The sequence below is a fragment of the Cervus elaphus genome, chromosome 11 (genome assembly GCF_910594005.1).
Source record: "Cervus elaphus chromosome 11, mCerEla1.1, whole genome shotgun sequence".
Lineage (NCBI taxonomy): Eukaryota > Metazoa > Chordata > Mammalia > Artiodactyla > Cervidae > Cervus > Cervus elaphus.
In genome coordinates this window covers 67,676,028-67,696,599 of record NC_057825.1, presented here as the reverse complement: position 1 = coordinate 67,696,599, position 20,572 = coordinate 67,676,028, and the positions used below count along the sequence as shown (strand labels likewise).

The 20,572-nt window shown below is 34.1% G+C and overlaps 1 protein-coding gene and 1 non-coding gene across 2 annotated transcripts in view; one reads left to right on the top strand and one right to left on the bottom strand.

Moving 5' to 3' along the window:
* PSME4 (proteasome activator subunit 4) overlaps nt 1-20,572 on the bottom strand; it is a 92,169-nt gene that overhangs the window by 24,739 nt on the left and 46,858 nt on the right. Inside the window, exons 14-29 of the mRNA XM_043918016.1 lie at nt 20,363-20,513; nt 19,125-19,223; nt 18,831-18,900; nt 18,301-18,368; nt 17,482-17,697; nt 16,879-17,036; nt 15,547-15,642; nt 8,308-8,363; nt 7,356-7,412; nt 7,097-7,152; nt 6,904-7,002; nt 5,427-5,489; nt 5,055-5,150; nt 3,629-3,760; nt 1,864-2,073; nt 691-827 (exon numbers count right to left, since the gene is read on the bottom strand). Of these exons, the coding sequence (XP_043773951.1) occupies nt 691-827; nt 1,864-2,073; nt 3,629-3,760; nt 5,055-5,150; nt 5,427-5,489; nt 6,904-7,002; nt 7,097-7,152; nt 7,356-7,412; nt 8,308-8,363; nt 15,547-15,642; nt 16,879-17,036; nt 17,482-17,697; nt 18,301-18,368; nt 18,831-18,900; nt 19,125-19,223; nt 20,363-20,513 (1,764 nt within the window). The remainder of the gene's footprint in view (nt 1-690; nt 828-1,863; nt 2,074-3,628; nt 3,761-5,054; nt 5,151-5,426; nt 5,490-6,903; nt 7,003-7,096; nt 7,153-7,355; nt 7,413-8,307; nt 8,364-15,546; nt 15,643-16,878; nt 17,037-17,481; nt 17,698-18,300; nt 18,369-18,830; nt 18,901-19,124; nt 19,224-20,362; nt 20,514-20,572) is intronic.
* Nucleotides 16,138-16,210, top strand: TRNAE-UUC. The gene has a single exon. It is a non-coding gene; the product is annotated as a tRNA-Glu (tRNA).

Sequence of the window (20,572 nt, the reverse complement as noted above, 5' to 3'; positions counted from 1 at the left end):
AAGTAAGCAGACAGGTGACACCGAAAAGAAAATAAGAGAGAAAAAGTAGAGAGGAAAAAAAAAGTAGTGTTAGGTACACTGAGCAACTGAACTGTTCCTGGGTGGACATTCAAAAGGAAATCCGTGAGTGGTAATCAGGAGTGGTCTACCTACACAACACCCAGGTATACATGAGGTAGCCTATAAAGTTTATTATTTATATAGAAATGCTGGGAAAAAAATTAATGAGTACATTTATAAGGCAAAGAAAATAATAAAGTTGGGAAAGCTCCTGCTTAAGTGTTACTGCTGAAGTACTTTGGTTCCAAAAATCTAAAAGCAATTTACTAATATCATGATAACAAATTCATATAAATTTGATCAAAAGGTTACTACTATAAGAGCTATGATGAGATAAATATATCGAACTTAAATGTAAGATTTAATGAGTAGAATATGTATACTAAAAGAAAAATCAATTCATGTTGGAAAAAACACACGACGTGATTATTTTAAGATGGTGTTTTTCTATCTCCATAGCTAAAAGTGACAAACAGATCTTCACAATAACTACCTCTTAACATTTTGGCATCTCTTCAGTATCAATGTGCAAATTTCATTAGGTAGTTATAGTGCATCACTATTTGAGAGAGATTTAAAACCTATTGTCTATAATGTTACACATCTGGATAAGCAGGCATTAATAATTACCTCAGGGCATCAACATTCCTCTCTTGTTGGCGTTTAAGTCCTTCTTTAATTTCTTCTGAGCTAAGCATTGTCTGGTTGATAGAGGGGTTTTTTGATTGTTGAAGTAATTCTGCTATTCCAACACATGACTTTGGAATCTTATTAAAAAGAAAAGACATGAAGAAAATGAAGTATGGACATACCGTGGATAAATCTTAACAACATCATGCTAAGTGACAGAAGCCAGATATAATCGGCCACAGATTGTATAATTCCATTTACATGTAATGTCCATAATAGGCAAATTAACAGAGAAAAAGAGCAAGTCAGCAGTTTCCAGGGCCTAGGGATATGGGGAAATGGGAAGCAACTATTATTGGGTATAAGGTTTCTTTATTTGAGTAATTATAATGTTCCAGAATTCGAATACTGATGGTTGTACTATTGTGATTATAAGCACACAACTGTTATGTTAAAAAGATTTTTGTATGTGAATTACATCTCAAGTTTTAAAAAAAATTTTTAAAAAGAAAGTATAATCTGAAAGTTACAAATAGTAAGAGGATATTTTGCAGAAAAGGTATACATTTAGAGTAGTGGTTTTTAAAACTGAGGATAGATGTAAAACAAAATAACTTCAGAAAAGAGGAGGATTCAACTGTACTCACATCTCTTACCCACCCCCAATTCTGTTGGGTGTGTAAATAAGCACTTGAAAATTTTTAGATGACAATCTGGCTCTGCATCCTCAGCTTAGCTCTACTGAACCTGATACTTACTTTTTCATTTGTCAAATCATCCAATTTAAATCTTCACTATAAATTATGAACCCCATAGTCAATCTTCTGTGACTTTGACTAGTAAAACTGACCTCCTAAAACAAAACAAACTTTCAGAAAAATGAGGCCACAGACATACAGGGAATAATGGCAAATGCCAACAATGTAATATACTTTGTGGCCTCTTGGTAGAAAATCACCCAGTTCTCTCCTGGCCATGCTTCAACTTTCTGCTTCACCCTGCCATTTACAGTAATGATCACTAAAGCATTAAAAGGAAAGAGAAAACAAATGCTTAAAAAAAAGAATCAAATGCCAAGAAAATGATTACTGAAAAAGAGACAAGAAAAATCATAGCATTTTAACAAAGCAGTGTGTGCACTAATGTTTGAATTTAAAAAATGATTTTGCTTACTGTGAAGTCCAAGCCAATTGTTTCATATTGCCGATGAATCTTTTCTGCAAGATCATCAAACAGCCTCACTATTGATGGCTTTTCCAGGGACATTGCTTGGCTAAGCCCAGAAGAAACAATTGCTGGCCAAGTCTGTACAATACAGTCCCAATCATGAAGGTTTGCCAAGCATACACCACTGTGATTTCCAAGGAGACAATACAAGGCACCCTGCAGGAAAAAATGAAGATGAGAACTAAGGCACTGTTTAGTTGTAGCCAACAAACCTACATGTTGTTTTCAAATCTACTCAACATTGATTATTTAAATGCTTGGTATTGGTTAGTAAAACAGGTTCACACATTTAACATGTTACTTTTATAGAGATCTGAACTTGACATTTAAGTGCAATCCAGTGATATTTTCTCTAAGTCATTTAACAGATGGTTAGCTCAAGGAATGGTTATTAGTATAGAAATGTAAAGATTTGTTTTTAAGGATATTAGCTTCCATTCTAATTCTCTGCTACTACATTTATAGAGGCTGTGAAATCTGCCACTCTTTGCATTTTAGGGTATAATGTCTGGAGTACTTAAAAAAATAGTAGTTAAATCTGGTTTCCAAGTATCTCCCTAATTATATAAAAATTCAGTTACTTATACTGCATAATTTTTATTAATACTAGTAAGGTCTGTATAGTCAAATTTATTGTTTTTCCAGTAGTGATACATGGATCTGAGAGTTAGACCATAAAGAAGGCTGAGTGCCAAAGAATTGATGCTTCTGAACTGTGGCATTGGAGAAGAAGCTTGAGTTCCTTGGACTGCAAGGAGATTAAAGCAGTCAATTCTAAAGGAAATCAATCTTAAATATTCATCGGAAGGACTGATGCTGAAGCTGAAGCTCCAATACTTTGGCCACCTGATGTGTAGAGCCAATTCATTAGAAAAGACCCTGATGCTGGGAAAGATATAAGACAGAAGAAGGGGATGACAGAGGACAAGATGGTTGGATGGCATCACTGACTCAACGGACATGAGTGTGAGCAAGCTCCGGGAGATGGTGAAAGACAGGGAAGCCTGTTGTGCTGCAGTCCATGGGGCCACAGTCAGACACAAGTGAGCAACTGAACAACAACAAATAGGGGTTCAATTCATCAAAATGATTCTGATGACAGTAGATACCTCTTTTTAAGGTACTCTATTTAACTGAGGACTTCCTCAAAGGCTTAGCGAGCAAAGACTGCCTGCAATGCAGGATATACTGGAGATGCAGGTTCAATCCCTGAGTTGGGAAGATTCCCTTGAGGAGGAAATGGCAACCCACTCTAAATTTTCCTGCCTGAGAAATCCCATGGACAGAGGAGCCTAGCGGATTACACTCTATAAGGTCGCAAAGAGTCAGACATGACTGAGCGACTAAGTATGCATGCTTTTTAATAAAAAAGAGCTATCAGGATCAAGTCATTTTATTTCCTGAACATTCACAATTCCAATCTGGCTTCTTAACCACCTTGGACTCTAATCCTCTTTATCGTTCTTATAAGGTCACTGTAACTTCGACTTTACTGACTTCACAGACAGTTTCCAATTTTAATCTTACTTGACCTGTCTGATTTTGTCCATTTAAACTGCTTTCAACAACGTATCACCCAACGAGTTAGACTGTCTACAACCCTCTTGAATTAGATAACCCGCCTTGGGGGTCAGCAATTCCATTACTGTGAAATTCTTTCAACTTTTCTCCACAGTTGAAAAATACTGTAGTAAAAACAAAAACGCTGTACCTTGAACTGCTGTTGAGTGACATCTTGTCTATCAGGTCGTAAAAACCCCAAAACCAAGGGAATGATATCTCTGCAACAGAAATTATATGCTCCCAAGGCAGCAAAAAATGTTTGCTGGGCCTTATTTCTGACCTAAAGAAAGAGTTATGAACAGACATTTATTAAATGGTAGAAAAACTACAAAAAAAATTCCACATGAATGATTAAAACAAAGCAGTAGTAATTTACATGCTATAGTAGTAACAGAAAAGATATACCAAAGCACATAACAAAAATGAGTAAATAATAATCTCTCTATCAGAAGGAAAGCAAACTGCCACCAACTACATCCAAAGTTTAAGTTACACTCGTTCAATCATTTTTGGTAAAAGAGAGACTGAATGGAACCGATATGCAATTGTTCAGTAACATAATCAGCAGACTATTAAACTTTTTATTCTGAGTTATTCTTAACCAGAAGAGTCAGACTGTCTTTTGTGTCTACATGAGGAAAATCAAAGACTTTCCAAAACACAAAACAACTTAAACTTTTTAATGCAAACCTTAGGTATAGGCCACATATTTTGAACCCAAACAAAAGATTCAGTATAAATTCATAACTCATGAACTAGCTAAACAGTAATGAACAACAGCTCATTATAGTAAAAAGCAATATACTGTACATTTTTCAAACTTTTAAAAATAATACTTCAGGCAAAATCTCTGGGTTAGACTGGTTTCCTAATTTACAGACTCATTGGCTGTATATAAATCTCTTATAAATTTTTGGTCCTATGCTACCTAAAAGGATGCACCCCACAATTCACACGGTATCAGCTTCCTAAACTCGAGCATAATGCCACAGAATTATATGGCTTTCATAGGCTGGTATTCATAATATGATTTAAGTGGTATCAACATTACACTAGCTACACTAGCATTATCTAAAAAAAAAAAATTATCCAAAAAAAAAAAATTTTGAGAAGCAATTATAAACAGCAAAAATAAATGTTATTTTAAAAAGAGAAGCAAAACTAATTTAATATATTTGTAACTTAAAACATAAACTTTTGATGCTAATAAATTATTTAAATTCCCTTGTTAAAATGGGGATACTTAATTTTTTAAAAAAACTTTTTATTCTGTACCAGAGTATAGCTGATTAACAGTGTTGTTTCAGGTAGACAGCGAAGGCACTCAGCCATACATGGACATGTACCCATTCCTCCCCAAACTTCCCTCCCATCCATTCTGCCATGTAACACTGAGCAGAGTTCCACGTGTTTTACAGCAGGTCCTTGTTGGTTACCCACTTTAAATACAGCAAAGTGCACATGACATTCCTAAACTCCCTAACTATCCCTTCCTCAAAAGGGGGATACTTTAGATTGAGTGTTACAAACTGGGTAAGAGGGGGACACACCCAGAGTGTTTGGACTAGCCTTACCTGACTGTATGAACTTGTAGATAAACGAAGAAGATCTCTAATCATATCTTGATGTATCTTTTTGTATTCACAACCTTCAACAGTTAGTGTTCGCAGCTACAAAGAGACCAGTGTAAATCAAATCTCAAAGTTTTTAGTAAAAGTTCGTTTAATTATGACATAACACCAATAATTAAACATGTATATGAAAAACTGTCATTTTAAAAATGTCATCATGGTGGCGAGTTCCTTGGTGGCCTAGTGGTTAGGATTTTAGGTTTTCACTGTTGTGGCTCAGGTTGAATCCCTAGCTGGTGAACTGAGGGCTCACCAGCCGCATGCAAGGCATGCCCCTCCCCGCAAAAGGTATCTTGATTTTAAAAAGCTATTTACCTCATGCTGCAACATTACTCTGTCAATCAATAGTGCTCTGATATGTTGTTTTTTCCCATGGAGCTGAAAAACAGAGTAGCAAACACTTCAACATCTTCCATGAATGCCTCAACAATGGGGTCCTCTGAATCCCTTAACAAAAAATTAGCTCAAAGAAGGTACAGGAAGGGCTTGTGGGTAGTGGAGGTGTTTCACGTATTCTAAAAATCATGAGACATATTTAAAAATATATTATTTCAGTTAATTTTATGGCTAATTGTAGGAATATTTCCTTTAAATAGCTCATCCCACACCCATTTTTTTCTGATGATATATTAACAAATCCATGTGTGGGAGAGCAATGCAGCTGGTCTTTATTCAGCCAAATACAATACTAATACTATAAATACAACACCAGCCCACTAAGAAAAATTACTGACTCTACTACATTTATAAATAGCCTTTCTGGGTAACTGTGTATGTTTACTACAGAATATAACATCTTTTACGTTTGTAAAAATTATCTTTTAAGTTTTCCCCTACCCCCAAACTTCTACCCAGTCACTAAAGGAAGAAGTCTGGAACCCAGATTCCCCTTTTACACCTTTATCTCATTGGCTATCAAGCCCCTGCCAATTCTTTCATTTTTAAAACCCCTTACCTCCACCCTAGCACAGGCTATGCTTTCCCATCTGAACTATTACTAAAGCCTCTTGACTTCCAGGCTAGTTTACCTACTGCTTATTCTTACAGCAGTGGCAGAGCTTTTTAAAATCCACCGAATTGAATATTGATCCTTTCAATATTCACATCAGATCTACTTAAGAACTTTTGATGACTTCCCCACTGCTGAATGTAAAACTGAAGCACATTCTTGGAACAAAACTAGAACTGACCTAGTTTACCTCCTGCCACTCTTACCTACAACTACTGTTCCCTAAGGCATGCCATGTTGGTACACCTCCCTGCTTTTTCCCATGTCAATCTCTTTGTTTAAAATATGTAGCACCCCATGCCTAAGCAATGAACTCTCAATTTCCAAAAACACTCTCCCAATGAAGAACAGTGCTATGATCATCAAATGGCTGATTTAAGTTATTCTTTCTTCCATGCTCCCAGGATATCTTACATTGACCTCTCCTGAAGAACAAATTAAGATGAAATAAAACACAATGCTTTAAATTCATGCCTATGGGCAATTCCTACTTTTCATCCCTTTAGGTTCTTCTATGATAGCGAGAATGCAGTTGCTAAGTTAACATACTCCAAATTGCCATTGAGAGTTCAGAGACTAGCACAGAAATTGACAGAAGAGGTTTCAGTAAAGTATATTTATTTCCAGGATCCTTTTGATTATACCAGGATATAGCATTTGAAAATCTACTATTTTTACTTACAGGGAAACTTCCTCTGTATGCTGAACAAAGCTAAATTAGGTGGTTCTGTCAATATTATACACCTTTAAAATAAATTCTGAGTTGTAGGTGAAAATACTGACCCGATTTTCCATTGATTTCTTTACTAGGTTAAAACTTTTCCAACGAGAGTCAAATTCATGCTTGTGAGATCCTTGGAACTGCAAAAGGTCTCCAATAATCTGTGCCAAAGAATTTCAAATTTTATATTTATGAGTTGTCACATCAAATCTGGTCATATTAATAACCATGCAACTGTGTAAATAACAATTGTACCTTTATGATAAGAAACAAGGACTTGGTATCATCTTCTGAATTATTAAGTATGTGGTCTATAATAGGAGGAAAAGAATTTTTGTTAAAATATTTTAAATTACCATAGGACTCCTGATATACTAGAAAAGAATGGGGAAAAAAAAACCCACTGCCTGATATTCTATTTATAATTTTTAAATCCTTAAGTAAAAGCACATATGCTATAAAATTTCTAAATACTTAGCAGAAAGAAATTAGTTAAATACATGTATGTACTTACTAAGAAGTTTCCTTATGACCCTAGCAATTGTTTCTCGGTAGTTCTCTCTGGATAGATCTATTTTTAAAAAATGAGAAAAGGCATTTTACACACACTGAATGCAGCCCAGAGCTTCGAAGTTTACATTAACAGTTATGTCAAGAAGAGATAATATATCCAGGAAGAAAACAAATGGGTCTGTATATGGAAAAGAATCTAAAAAAAGTAGACACATATGTGTAACAGATTTACTTTGCTGTACACTTCAAATTAATACAACACTGTAAATTAATTGCAACTACACCTCCAATAAAAATTTTTTTAAAAAATGGATCTGTCTTTATCATAGTTGGTTAGTGGCTTGGCATGATACACAGCATCTTTTAAAACCTGCAGTTACAAGAACGTGCTTATAAACCTTTATTATTAGGCAGGCAAGGAGGAGGGAGACAGAACGGTCTTTGCCAATATTTCAAAGGCTCTAGTCACTAACTATGGACCAAAAATGCATAAGATTCTTTAATTAGTTGTGGTGACCCAAATCAGACAAACAAAACTTACATCTAATTAATTAATATATGCAACGAACTCCAATGTTAATCCAGCAATAAGGAAGGGTGCTAAATTAATTAATGTTAGATTCAGAACATTAAATTAATGTAAAATGTTTTGCATAAATCAAATATATAACGGTTTGGCTCAAGTAAAAAATAACAATTCTATAAATGAGCATTACAACATATGGAAGTCTCCCTTTGCACACAGAAAGCATCTATCCTTTAATGGCTATTCTTTATATAATAATTCTCCACTTTCTCCAGAGAAAGCAAAGATAATATTATGTAATTAATATTCATTTTACATATAAAAGAGACTAGAAAATTTGTAACTACAGAATTATTCCATCTTAACCCTTGGAGAGTAACTGATGAAAATAATCCACACAGATTTACTCAGATTAGGATTCACATACCATATTCAAGTCCAGTATATAACTTTGTCTCTTCCAAGGACACCATACTTGGTACCCTGTATAAAGACAAGAATGCCTGTATTTATTAACAACACCAAAAAGGAGGTTTAAAGGGAAAAATGTCACTGCTAGAATGTTTAGATGATCATCTTTAACACAGATTTCTCATCTTCAACACTTTAATTCTTTACTCTAGCCTTCTGAAGACTAACGGTCTGTTTCAATAAGTACAATATTATTCATCTTCAAAAAAATGTTAATTAAATGTAATGACTTTGGGGGGGGATTCAATGCCCAAATGAACATAACACTGATATTCAATATACAAGTGTAAAAGCTTAAGACTGATGATAAACATTTATACAAGGAAAAGTAAACTTTCAATGTTATAATAATGGTTAAAATAAACACCAAAAAAATCACCATCAAATTTTACTGTAAAATATATAGCAGACAAGCTTCTTTAGATAATCATTACTTTCTCTTACAAACAGCTAAAGTGATCTCTCCTAACATCTGCAATAAAATACCACTACTTCTGAAGATGTTCAGATGTAAAAATACTACATTCAAAGTCACATTTTAGGTACATAAGGACAGATTCTACTGGGGAATATGAATTTTTATATCTGAAATATAAGCTTTCTTTAATTAAAAACATTTTATTTCAAAATATGAGATTCAATTCAATGACTTCTTATAAACAAAGATTTTAACACTTTCTAAGAAAAGGAAGAAAGGAGCAAATTTCCAAGGAAACATGAGATAAGCATATTCTATATATGGCTTTATAGTAATACATAGAGGTTTTATAATTATTGCTCGTAATTCATGAACTACTACTTGTAAAGAAGAAAAACACTATTTTTAAATCAACACCCCCTGCCAATACTGTATTTATTTTTTAAGTTGAACTAAGTTATCTCTATCCTAATAATTGGTTGCTAGGATTCTGGGATTTATCTAAATGGGTAATAACATTAAGATTACTAAAACCCAATTATTTAACTATGGTCCTTGCCATGATGTAGTGCCTAGGACGGCAACAGTACTGTCTCAAGTTTCAAAACCAAGTCTACAGAATATAAACAAAGAATGGTAGTATTTCTTAACATAAAATGTTAATTTGCTTTTCAGAGAATTTCTTCAGAAAATTTCAAGTTCAAATTGTTCTTAAAATCTTGTTTTCACTCCATAAAGTTTCAACTTTTGGCAACAGCGTGCAAACTTGAACATTCTGTAAAAATGTGTATGATTGAAAAATATATATGCATACAGGGTCTAGGTCAGTAAAAAATAAGATCAGATTCTTTCACAGTGAACTTCAAGGGGAGTTCAACATCTTTACCGAAATTAGATTTCACCAAGAAAGAGAAAAGGCTGTGCTCAAGCATTAGGCGTAAAACTGTTAACCCCCACCCCCACAGAGCAGGGGAAGCGCTTGTCACAAGCTATCACAGGGGAACACAGGTCTCCTTGCTGCTAACAAACGTAATACAACTGTACCTTGCCCAACCCGTGCCTAGCACCACATAATACTGAATCAAGAGTGCATTCTAATTATTGTCACAAAATTACTCTTAACAAATGAGTTTTTAAAAAGCAATCTCTATAATAAACTATCCTGAAAATTTTTGTACTGTATCAAACACACAAGCAAACAAAAGGCTATCAGTTAGGAATCTGAAACGTTTTTTTAATATGCCTTTCTGACTCTACTACCACCAATTACACTGTAACCACATTTAAAAACAAGTCTCATCTAAGGGTCCCGATGCTAATTGTAAAAATCCACATGTCACTCTGAACTGTTTCCCTATCAGAAAATTTAAAAAATACTATCATTTACTACACAATTATTTAAAAACATATCAACCTGTATGGGATTTAAAAATATTTAAGTAGCTTATTTAAATTAAAAAGGCTTCAGTTTTCACTTTTAAAACCTGAATTAAAACACATCTTACACATCTCAAGTGCATAGAAGGCATCTGTTTAGACACATTTCAGCTTTATTTGTCTTTAATTCATCTCAAGTTTCTTTTATGCTTATTTATCTAAGATTCAGCTTTAATTTATCTCTTATCTAACAAATTAATTAAACTGATTGTATTGACACCTTTTACACTGAATGTTTCTGAGTCCAAATATTTATATTAAATAGTTCTGATCTTTCTTTAAAAGAAGAATTTTCTAAAAGAAACCTCTCTCCATTACTCAAATAAGACTCGTATCTCTTTGTGGCTACTACAATTTAAGTCTGTGTGTGCTGGGCTATACTCTCCCATACTTAAAACTGCTCTTGCAACTTTTAGTTATGTACATAATCTTTGCCAAGTAGACTTAAAGTGCCATCAATAATTAGAGATCTGCATTCTGATTAAATACTATAGTAACAATACATATAATTTAAATCAAATACCATGACTCCCCCACCTCAAGTGAAATTCATTCTACTCATTCATTGGTTCATTTTTACAAACAGTAATATAAAAATAAAATTCTGACAAATAATTTCAACACAGCATATTATAAATAATATTAACTATACAATAATAATCAAGTTAAATCAGGTTCACAGCAACTACACAGTACCACCAAGCCACCTAATTTATAACAAAATGTGTTTAATATTTGCACCACTTAAAAAACAAAGTTTTCTACAACTATGTTATTTGTACCACAGGATGACAATCTTTAGATCTGATTAGAGTAGAACTATGAAAATAATCACTGGTGGGAAAGAAAGGATGGTGAGAAAAGAAGAAATGACCAATAACGTAAAAACAAAATATACAATACAAATCAAATAAGCAAATGAAAGCTAGCTGAACTGTCACAGAACAACTGCAAACAATAATTCTTCCTGTCTGTAGGTGGAAGAACAGCCTACCCTTCCCCAAATCCCTCCCCTCCCAAATGAAAACAAACATAAAAGGTATAAAAGCAAGCCACCAAGAGAGCATTTGTTCCCCCTCAAGGTAACAAGTGTTTCACAACAGACAACTGGCCTATTTCTGGGTTCTGTTACCCTGCTCAGTCCTGGGCACTGGCAATGCTATAAACGCAAATGAAAGGCTGGCTCTTTCTACCATGCGAACAAACGTCTGCCAAGTAAAGAGGCTCTTACATACCGCTGGGTTTACAATGAACTTGGAGCCTAAGGACTACTTCCATGTCTGACACACAAATTTTTAAAAATCAATGAAAACAGTCAGAAGGTGAAATAAGGAGAAAACAGGGTTACTCACCGTGGAGTAGTAACTCTTTCCTTTTCTGTGTGCAGCTCCCCCAGCAGAGCTGGGTGGTTTCCTGGAGGTGCCAAGAGAGGTTAGCTAGCCCTGCCCCTCAGCGCATAACAACACATCCTTTCACATATTCATGAAATGGTCTCAACTCTTAGACCTTAAGTATGAATTTTTTTTTTCCAGTGAAAAGTTAGTAAAAGCTGAGATCCTAAGAATGATTTAACTAAGAATGACTTAACAGATCTATCAAAGGAAAGGGGGCACGAAGTAAAGAAGAAATATTTGCGATGAAAAATGACGACTCCTCTACCTTGAGTAACCCTGTTTTTATAGATGTTAGTTTTTGCATCCTGCGATAGCTGGTTAGACCTAAAAGATTCTAAAGAATGGACTGCAAAAGGAGAAATTAATGACGATTTGAGGATTAAAGGCAAGTGTCCAAAATTCCTATATGACCCTGAAAAGACATAATCCAATTTCCACACCTTTAAAGGCAGAACTATGAGTATAAATTATATCACAGGTATTTCTATGAAATCATTAACTAAAGGTTCCAAGAGCAAAATAGAGAGGTCACATTTTAAGATTAATTCAGTAACCTTGGTATCTAACAAAACTGTTAAAATTTCAAACTGAACTAAAATAATTTACTCTTAATTACCCTCAAAGGCCCTTATTTCATCCATCCTTTGAAACAGTAAAATTTATAGTATGTACAAGATACTCAGTAACCTTATAAGGCGAAAGGCCAAAAAGTACAATGTAGATACCATTAGGTATGTAATTAATACTTAGGACAATCAACTCATCTCATCTAAGCTTTTTATTTTTTTTTTCAGTCTCTATAATTACATAGCACAGAAAATTGTTTTTCACATGTGGTAGCTATTTTCCTCAACAATGGGATTTTGAGACCATCCCATATACTCTATCAGGAACTAAGATTTCCTTACAGGAAAATTCAGAACTAAACTAAACTTGTGGTTTTTTATTGCTGCAATTTGCCAGAAGACTAATACTACTAATATATGTGCAAGACAAACTGAATAATAAGTGATCTGACAAAAATAATTAAAGCAGCTAGAATATTTTACCTAACTCAGATTTACGTAAGAAAAAATGTAAGGTTAATTTTTTAGAAAAGAACTGAGCTGCTAGGTGCTTCCAAACACTGGTCTGGTATTTCAGAAAATGCATAATGTCCTACAATACCACAGCCAATTACCACAGTCACTCTTGATATTAACAGGAGTGACTTCCTCAGACATCTTAGGCATCACACTAAAACACTGGTCACCGTTACGTGTTTCCTTTTCTCCCCAACTAGGTACATTTTATTCTATCTCCTTTGGAGTAACTCATGTCCAAAATAAAGAGTTCTTTTCGTCTCCTAGTTTCCAATTGACCTGCTACTGATCATCTCCAAGAATTATGTTGCAGATCTTCTTTCTTCACACTAGGCAGTATGATTTAATATCACACAACAATGGCACCATCAACTGACATTATCTGATTAGTTCTTTCAAATCAATTTACACTGAAGAGATTTTAATAATTGACTGTATTAGGATAAGCATTTTAGAAATTTAAAAGGCCAACTTTGTTTTATTATACTTTGGTGAAAACTATCTTACTATCTGCAAAAAAAGGTGAAATGTTATATAAAGTCAATGTAAAAACTCACACATTGCCAAAATAAATTAAAATTTCAGACGAAGGTGATCCCAGTTAGCAGTTGGTTTAAAAAAAAAGAAATTTCTGTTACAAACTAATTCAAGCCCAGGGAAGACTTTACAAACTCTCTTTTCTTACAATTCAAAGGCAAAGAAATGCTCATTCATCTTTAACTGTCCTTTGTATAATCATGACCCTGAGTAGGTGTATGTAACTACAAAGAACCCTAAATATGTGTATCGTTCAAGGATTAAAGCGATTGAATTTTTCCTTGTTTTATATTTTGTTTCATTACTATGTGCTATTAAATATACAAGAAAACATTTTATATTTATAATCAAAACATTAAAATATATAAATATATATTTATATTAACATAATTTTGTATTACTTCGTTACATTTTATTATGTTAAATTTTTACTCTAAGTGAAAATTCTAAAACACAACCCGTTGAACAAATATTTATTTACTTATTCATGGCTGTGCTGGGTCTTAGTTGTGGAACATGAGCTCTTGGGTGCGGCGTGAAGGCTCTCTAGGTAAGAAACATGGGTTCTGCAGCCCCATGGCAATGCGGGATCTCAGTTCCCCAGCCAGGGATGGATCCCACATCCCCTTAACTGGAAGGCAGATTCTTAACCCCTGGATCATCTGGGAAGTCCCTAAACACCACACTTCTAAATCTAAATTAAAACCTGGAAAAAAAACCTTAAAGGGATATTCATGTCAATTTTATAGCTTATAACGTATAGTAAAGGGGGTCTTTAAATAAAGTTTTTATAATTAGGGACTGTTTTCCTTATTGAAAATGTATTTCATTATATACAAATCTAACTAGCTTTGTAATAACCAAATATATGGAACGTTTGTCCTGACGCACATTATTCGGAGAGGATAAAGACTTTGCTTCAGTTCACTAACAGAGCAGTTGGCTCTATGCTGATATGAACTTCAACGGAAACCTCTAAGCCTCTTGAGCTGACCTTCAGCAATGCATCCTAACCATCATTCAATACTAAAAAGTCTTCTAATTACATACACAAAAGATACATGCCTTTGTTCTTTGACAAACTATTGAATTAAAGGACCACACTTCTCAACATGTTTAAGCAGAGTTAAGTTTACTGATATAATCAATTGATGTGTGAAGCAGCTTTTTGGTACGCCTTAGCCTTAAGTTATGTTCTCACTATATTATATACTGTTAAAGAGCATCAGGAAAATCAAAACCATTTCTGTAGGTCTCTCACTTTAAAACAGTGTTTAAAATCTCTTGAAAAAATGAATTTTGGTAAAGTTCTCTTATATCAAACTATAAAGCTTGATGAAAAACAAAAGTTCTTTAAAAGAATTCAATAAATTTCTAGACAAACTTAAAATTGATTTCCTTACCTTAAATGACCCTACTTCTCCCTCTTAAATCTAATGAGTCATCTAAAAAGTTCAGTGCCTAGAAACAGTTTTTAGATAAGTGAAATAAGTGGGAATTATGAAAAAAGTATGACTCCAAATGACTAATTATTTAGGAAATGGAAAGACAAGCAAGCCATTTTAAAACCACTCCTTGAAGATTCTTGTTGCAAAATCAACAAATAATTCTCCCCTTGTGTTCTTCTGAGAGAGCAAGGGTTCCTTCCTTATTTTTGTGTGATTTTCAGTAACTTTCTCAGCAATGAGATACTGGAGTTCAGAGAAAATGATCTAAGCCGGGATGCTGAGACTAGCATCTACATACTTGGTGAGTGACCTATAAGTCGGATATTGCTGATTTCATTTTAATTTTTTCAACTTAAATGGTAGTACTGACAATGGACTAAATCAAGGCATTCATTCAAAATAATAATACTCTGAAAAGCACTTAAATTAATAAAAGCAACTTTGTGGGTCTCAAAGGTTTAACATCAATGAAAAATAGAGAACAAATTTTTATTAAAAAAAAAACTACCCCAGGTTTTTTGCTACAAAATCCTTACCAGTGATAGACCAAAAAAAAAGTGCTTTTCTTTCTTTTTAAAAAGAATTTATCTCAATTAACTCAGTAACCTAACAGACTTAATAGCTATAAGTTGATATTTTACAACTGATTATCACTGCAAGTTATTTGATCCTAGTACCATATGCAAAATCTGAATAAAGCCCTAAAGTTTATAGACCTAAACTATGCCTCAGTTATTTTTAGCCTAACAATGACAAAAAGGTTAAAGTTATACAGAAACAGACCAATAACAGAACCAGTGACTCATTATGTGACTAAGTCTTAAAATATATGCCAAATGGCAAAACAGCAAAATATATAAAATAGTTATCTTTACTTACAAGTTAGTAACCGGCTCTCCTTTCAATGGAGGTAGGAGGTTTCCTGAGCCAATGAGACAGTTGTGGACTATAGTCAGACTCTGCAGAACATCATCTCTAGAAGAAATAAAAACCATTTTCATATTTGAGAAGACTCCAAATCTCTATTTAACAAAAAGTCTAGAAGAGTCTAAGGTGAAGTACAAGAACTTTATCAAGTGGGAATATACAAAATTAAGCCTTAGAAAGGATGAACATTTTCAGTTTACCCACTTAACAGTATAAGGTAATTAAACAGATACTTACTGATAATATCAGACCTACCTACATTTAAATAATCTAAATAATCACAAGTAACAACAACTGATTGCCCTTTGTGAAGCAACTCTGAATCTAATTCCCTGTTTATCCAAAGATCACAACCACTAAAAGGGAACATTATTACAGAAGATTCCCTACTACAGTCTATCTTTTAAAATGGATGGAGTAGGGCACGGCAAGCTACTCCAGTGTTCCTGCCTGAAGAATCCCCACGACAGAGAAACCTGGAGGGCTACAGTCCATGGGGTTGCACAGAGTTAGACATGACTGAAGTGACTTAGCAAAGGGACTGCTCTGGCGGTCCAGTGGTTAGGACACGGCACTTTCACTGCCGAGGGCTCAGGTTCAATTCCTGGTCAGGGAACCAAGATCCCACAAGCCATACAGCCTGGCCAAAATTTTAAAACAGACTAGGTAAACATTTATTCCAAAAAGCAGTTCAGAGTAACACACAGCTGACATAAGTCAATCATACTTCTTCTTCTTCCAAGCCCATTCCTAGTGGATTTGCTTATTAAAAATTTCCTGTTATTTGATACATACTAATTTTCTTACTATATATAAAGTAGTCTCAAAGAACTGTTTCCTGTTAAAGCCCTTTGGGACAGGAAAAAAAAAAATCTTAGGGATTATTTCCCTAGGTAATAGTAATACCAAAATATGAATTACTAAAATGAAATGAGCCAGTAAAAGCTACAGTGAATCTAGAAAAACAGACATTTCCTTACAAAGCAGGCATATTTATACACACTTCCCAAAATATGCACAAGTGAAAATGCTAAGCAGAAGGCACTAAAAGCAAACTAGAAAAAACTCCGAGTTTTCCTATTTCAGATGTTTAATTATGAGAAACTTTCTGTTGCTAAACTACAAACCATTTTAAATGATTTTTCTAATCACATTTATGGGAGGCATCCAAAACACACCTTGAAAATGAATACATCTGATATGCCACAAAGAGAGGGAGAGGTGTGAAAAGAATGTTTTAGTCCACAACTATACACCATTAACTGATTATAAAAGAAAACTAACCTAGACATTTCGAGTTCTCCATCCCCGCAACGCTGGAGTTTGCTGAGCTCAGGCTGGAGGAAAGAGTCCAACAGATAGAAGGCGAAAGCCACCTCTTCAGAAGAAGGAACATGCCACTGTATCCCCAAATTCCACAAGTCCCCTGGTTTACCCCAGTCCTACAAGACAGAATTTAACCAGCAATTTGAGAAGTTGGAGGGAGGGGGAAAAAAACAACACACACACATAATTTAAAAGGCTTAAAAGAAAATGTATAAGTAAACCAAACCTGAGGCAACAAATGCACACCAAAAAAAAATCAGACATCACATGATTCCTTCATTATCATTCCTAAAAAAGGTCTCCCTAAATGTAAGTTTACTGAAATAGTAACAGTAAGTTTATGTGAGGCTATTATTGCACTCTGCTCTCAAGTTATATCACACTTTTCAAGTTTAAAACATTTCAATAATAGTTTTAGTAATCTATGTTAAAAATAAAGAAGTTAAAAAAAAAAAAAAGGCAACACTTTTGTACACAACAGGGGAAAATCCCACACTTTGAATTTTTCTAAGAAAAATAACCCAATATATCCTGGAATCCTAGATTATTGAAAATGCTTGCCTTGATAGGAAAGTATTCAGAAGGAGGCTTGTCAAAGCCGCCTGGCACACTGCAGTACTCGGTAGGGTAGATAAGTGTAGTAGAACGAAGAAGGTGATGCAAAAGGTTACAAGACAGAGTGTAACCCTGCTTACAGGTTAAGTGTAGGGTTCTTTGGAGAATCTTTACAAGCTGCTCCCTATAAAGAAGCAACTTCTTCCCATCCACTCGAGTAATCTAGGAAGAAAACATTTGAAGATATTTTGTTTAGAAGATCAGGAATCAATATTTAAAGCCTATGTTTGGATACTAAAGTTGTCTAAAATAGTAACAATGTTTCTTAAAATGGCTTTAATTCATTTTGATTGTTATTTTAATTATATTCTAACAATGAATCTTTCTTAACATCAAAAAACACATTTTCTGTGTTTAGGCTCTTAAGCGCCGTAGTAACATCCTTTTCAAGACTGTACCTCCTGAAAGAGACAAAACTTAATTGAATTTCTCTGTCCTTTGGTTCCTGAACTAAACTGTCCAGGAAACTGAAGTTTGATTGATGGCCAAATTTAAAATATGGGAAAGGGGAAGATGCTAAATCTGATAAACTTTTCAATTAATGAGTTATCCACATTAGAATTAAAAACATTAGGCATGAAGTAGTCAACCATTATCATACTCTTTTCAAAACAAGAAAATGGCATCATCTGCTTTTTGTAGTCAGATCCAAATCTTTCTAACTTTACAAGTTTGGAAGTCCATTTTTCAAAAACAGAGGATACATCCTCAGAGCAACTCAACATTTTCACAGAAATATTTTCTTATTCCACAGATTTACAATACCTCAGACAAAAGTTGAAGATTCCATAGTAACTCCTTATCTAGCTCTTCGTCATTTAATACATCATCATCTAAAAATAGCAAAATAGTATCAGTGGGGGAAAAAAACAACATCCAACGAAATCCATCATTTAAAAATATTTGTATTTAATACTTCTAATAGCTGAGAAAAGTCTCTTTTAGGAAGCTTTTCATTCTTTCGTTGTTAAGCTGGGCTTGCTCCAGCGGAGGTGGAAATTTAATTTTCAGAAGGTAAACACACCAACCAGGACTCCTGCCCCTTCAAATCTCACAAAATACCTTTTATTTTTTACAGCAACCTCTGAATGGTTCTTTTATGTATCAAATTTTAATAGAGTAAAATTTCTAAGCTATCTGTCAATCTGGATGATAACCTTGTTTTAAGCAATTTCATCCCAAACTGCAAAATTAAAACACCACACAGCTTAAAAAATCTGTTTTCATCAGTAGAGTTGTAGAAATCAAGAAAAACTTCCAAAATCATAAATATAGATAATAACCTTAAGACTTACTCATTGTAAGCTGAGTTATAACACTGCAGCAGTGGGGAACAAATAGCTTCAAAGATTCTTCTGGGCAGCACTGAAAACATATTTGTTTGTATAAGTAAGTTTTTTTGAGAGGCACAAATATTTAACAGTCACAAGCACACACTAGCACTATATTCAGAGGCAAATAAGGGCTGTAAGCAGCTATGAAAGAAACATGTGAATTTTAAGAATGACAAGCATGTCTAAAATAATTAACCACATAAAACTGTTGGCAATCGATTCATTACTTCATCGGTCCAAAAAACCCCAACTCACCTTGACTGCAGCACGGCACATGTCTGCCACCATGCGTCCTGCGACTCTTGTTTCAAATATATGTGAAATAGAAAAATTAAAAACCTTCTGAAGGGCCACCTATTAAAAGATAACGTAAAAATGAAAATGTCTAACTAGCACTTTTATAAAAATGAAACATCTTTTTAAACACAAGAGAAAATGTGACTCAGATTATACTAAAAAAATAATCAAGTAGGAAAAATTTAACCACCTGAATATATAAAAATTAGTTTAATACTACTACATTCAGGTCTATGAACAGCCTTTGCACAAGACCCTATTGTGACCAAAACATTTGAGGCACAAGATTTTATTTGCCATAGAAATGCTGAACACAAAACTAAAGCTGCTGGAAGCAAACGCAACTTAATTATCTTGCTGGTCAATTTAAAACAGAGGGAATCTTGAGGAGTATCTAATATTTACAGTTTGTTATTCGGACAACTACAAACTATTTCTATCTCCTCTAAATGATGAAGCATCTACTTAATTTTACAATTAGATAATTTTAATTACTGAATGAAGAAATTAGCTCTAGACATGGATTGACAAGGCTGAAAATTATAAACAACTCCTTTCAGAAGATTCTGGTTAAATAAGAGATTATTTATGTTAACTTCTTTATACTAACATAATCTCAGCAAATATCTCATGCAGCTGTAAGGCAGTTTAGCTTTTAACAAGGATAAACACTGCACAGTGATAATCTCAGATGGAGAAAGAAGAAACAGAAACGGAAACTAGGTAAAGGAATATGAAGTTCCTTCACAGTCAACTCTTGTTATGTGTAGCAGTTATGCTCTACAAAATTGCTGCGGGCACTGAATTAGCAAATACTGAACCACAGTTCTTAGGGGAAATACAGGATTAAGTTCCCATAAGCCTCTCATTACATTTTCATCAACTGATGGATACATAATTTTATGTTTCTGTTTGAAGATATCTTTTTTAACATATATTTATTATTATTTTGGCCATACCACACAGCATGTGGGATCTTAGTTGCCCACTGGGGACTGAACCCATGCCCCATGCAGTGGAAGCATGGAGTTGTAACTACTGGACCGCCAGGGAATTCCTCATCTTTTTCAAATTTTAATATGGAAAGAAAGGAGAAGCTGGTATGATATGCACATGAGTAACCTGAAGTTCAATTTTTAAAACATCAAATAAAACTACAAGTTGGAATTTAGCTCTTTGCAGCAATGCACTCTTACCATAAATATTTCTTTGGAACATTGTGTGAGGATTGTACTAAACGTAGAAGACAGACCTAATTCGACCAAACTCTCCAAGTGAGTCATTTTCTCAGTCTCTGTCTCTTCTCTTGTTTGCTCCAACGTGCTACTTTCTATGAGGCCAAAGCATCTAAATAACCCAAAGAAAATAAAATTTTAGCAACTAAAAACTGGCTTAACATTATTGGT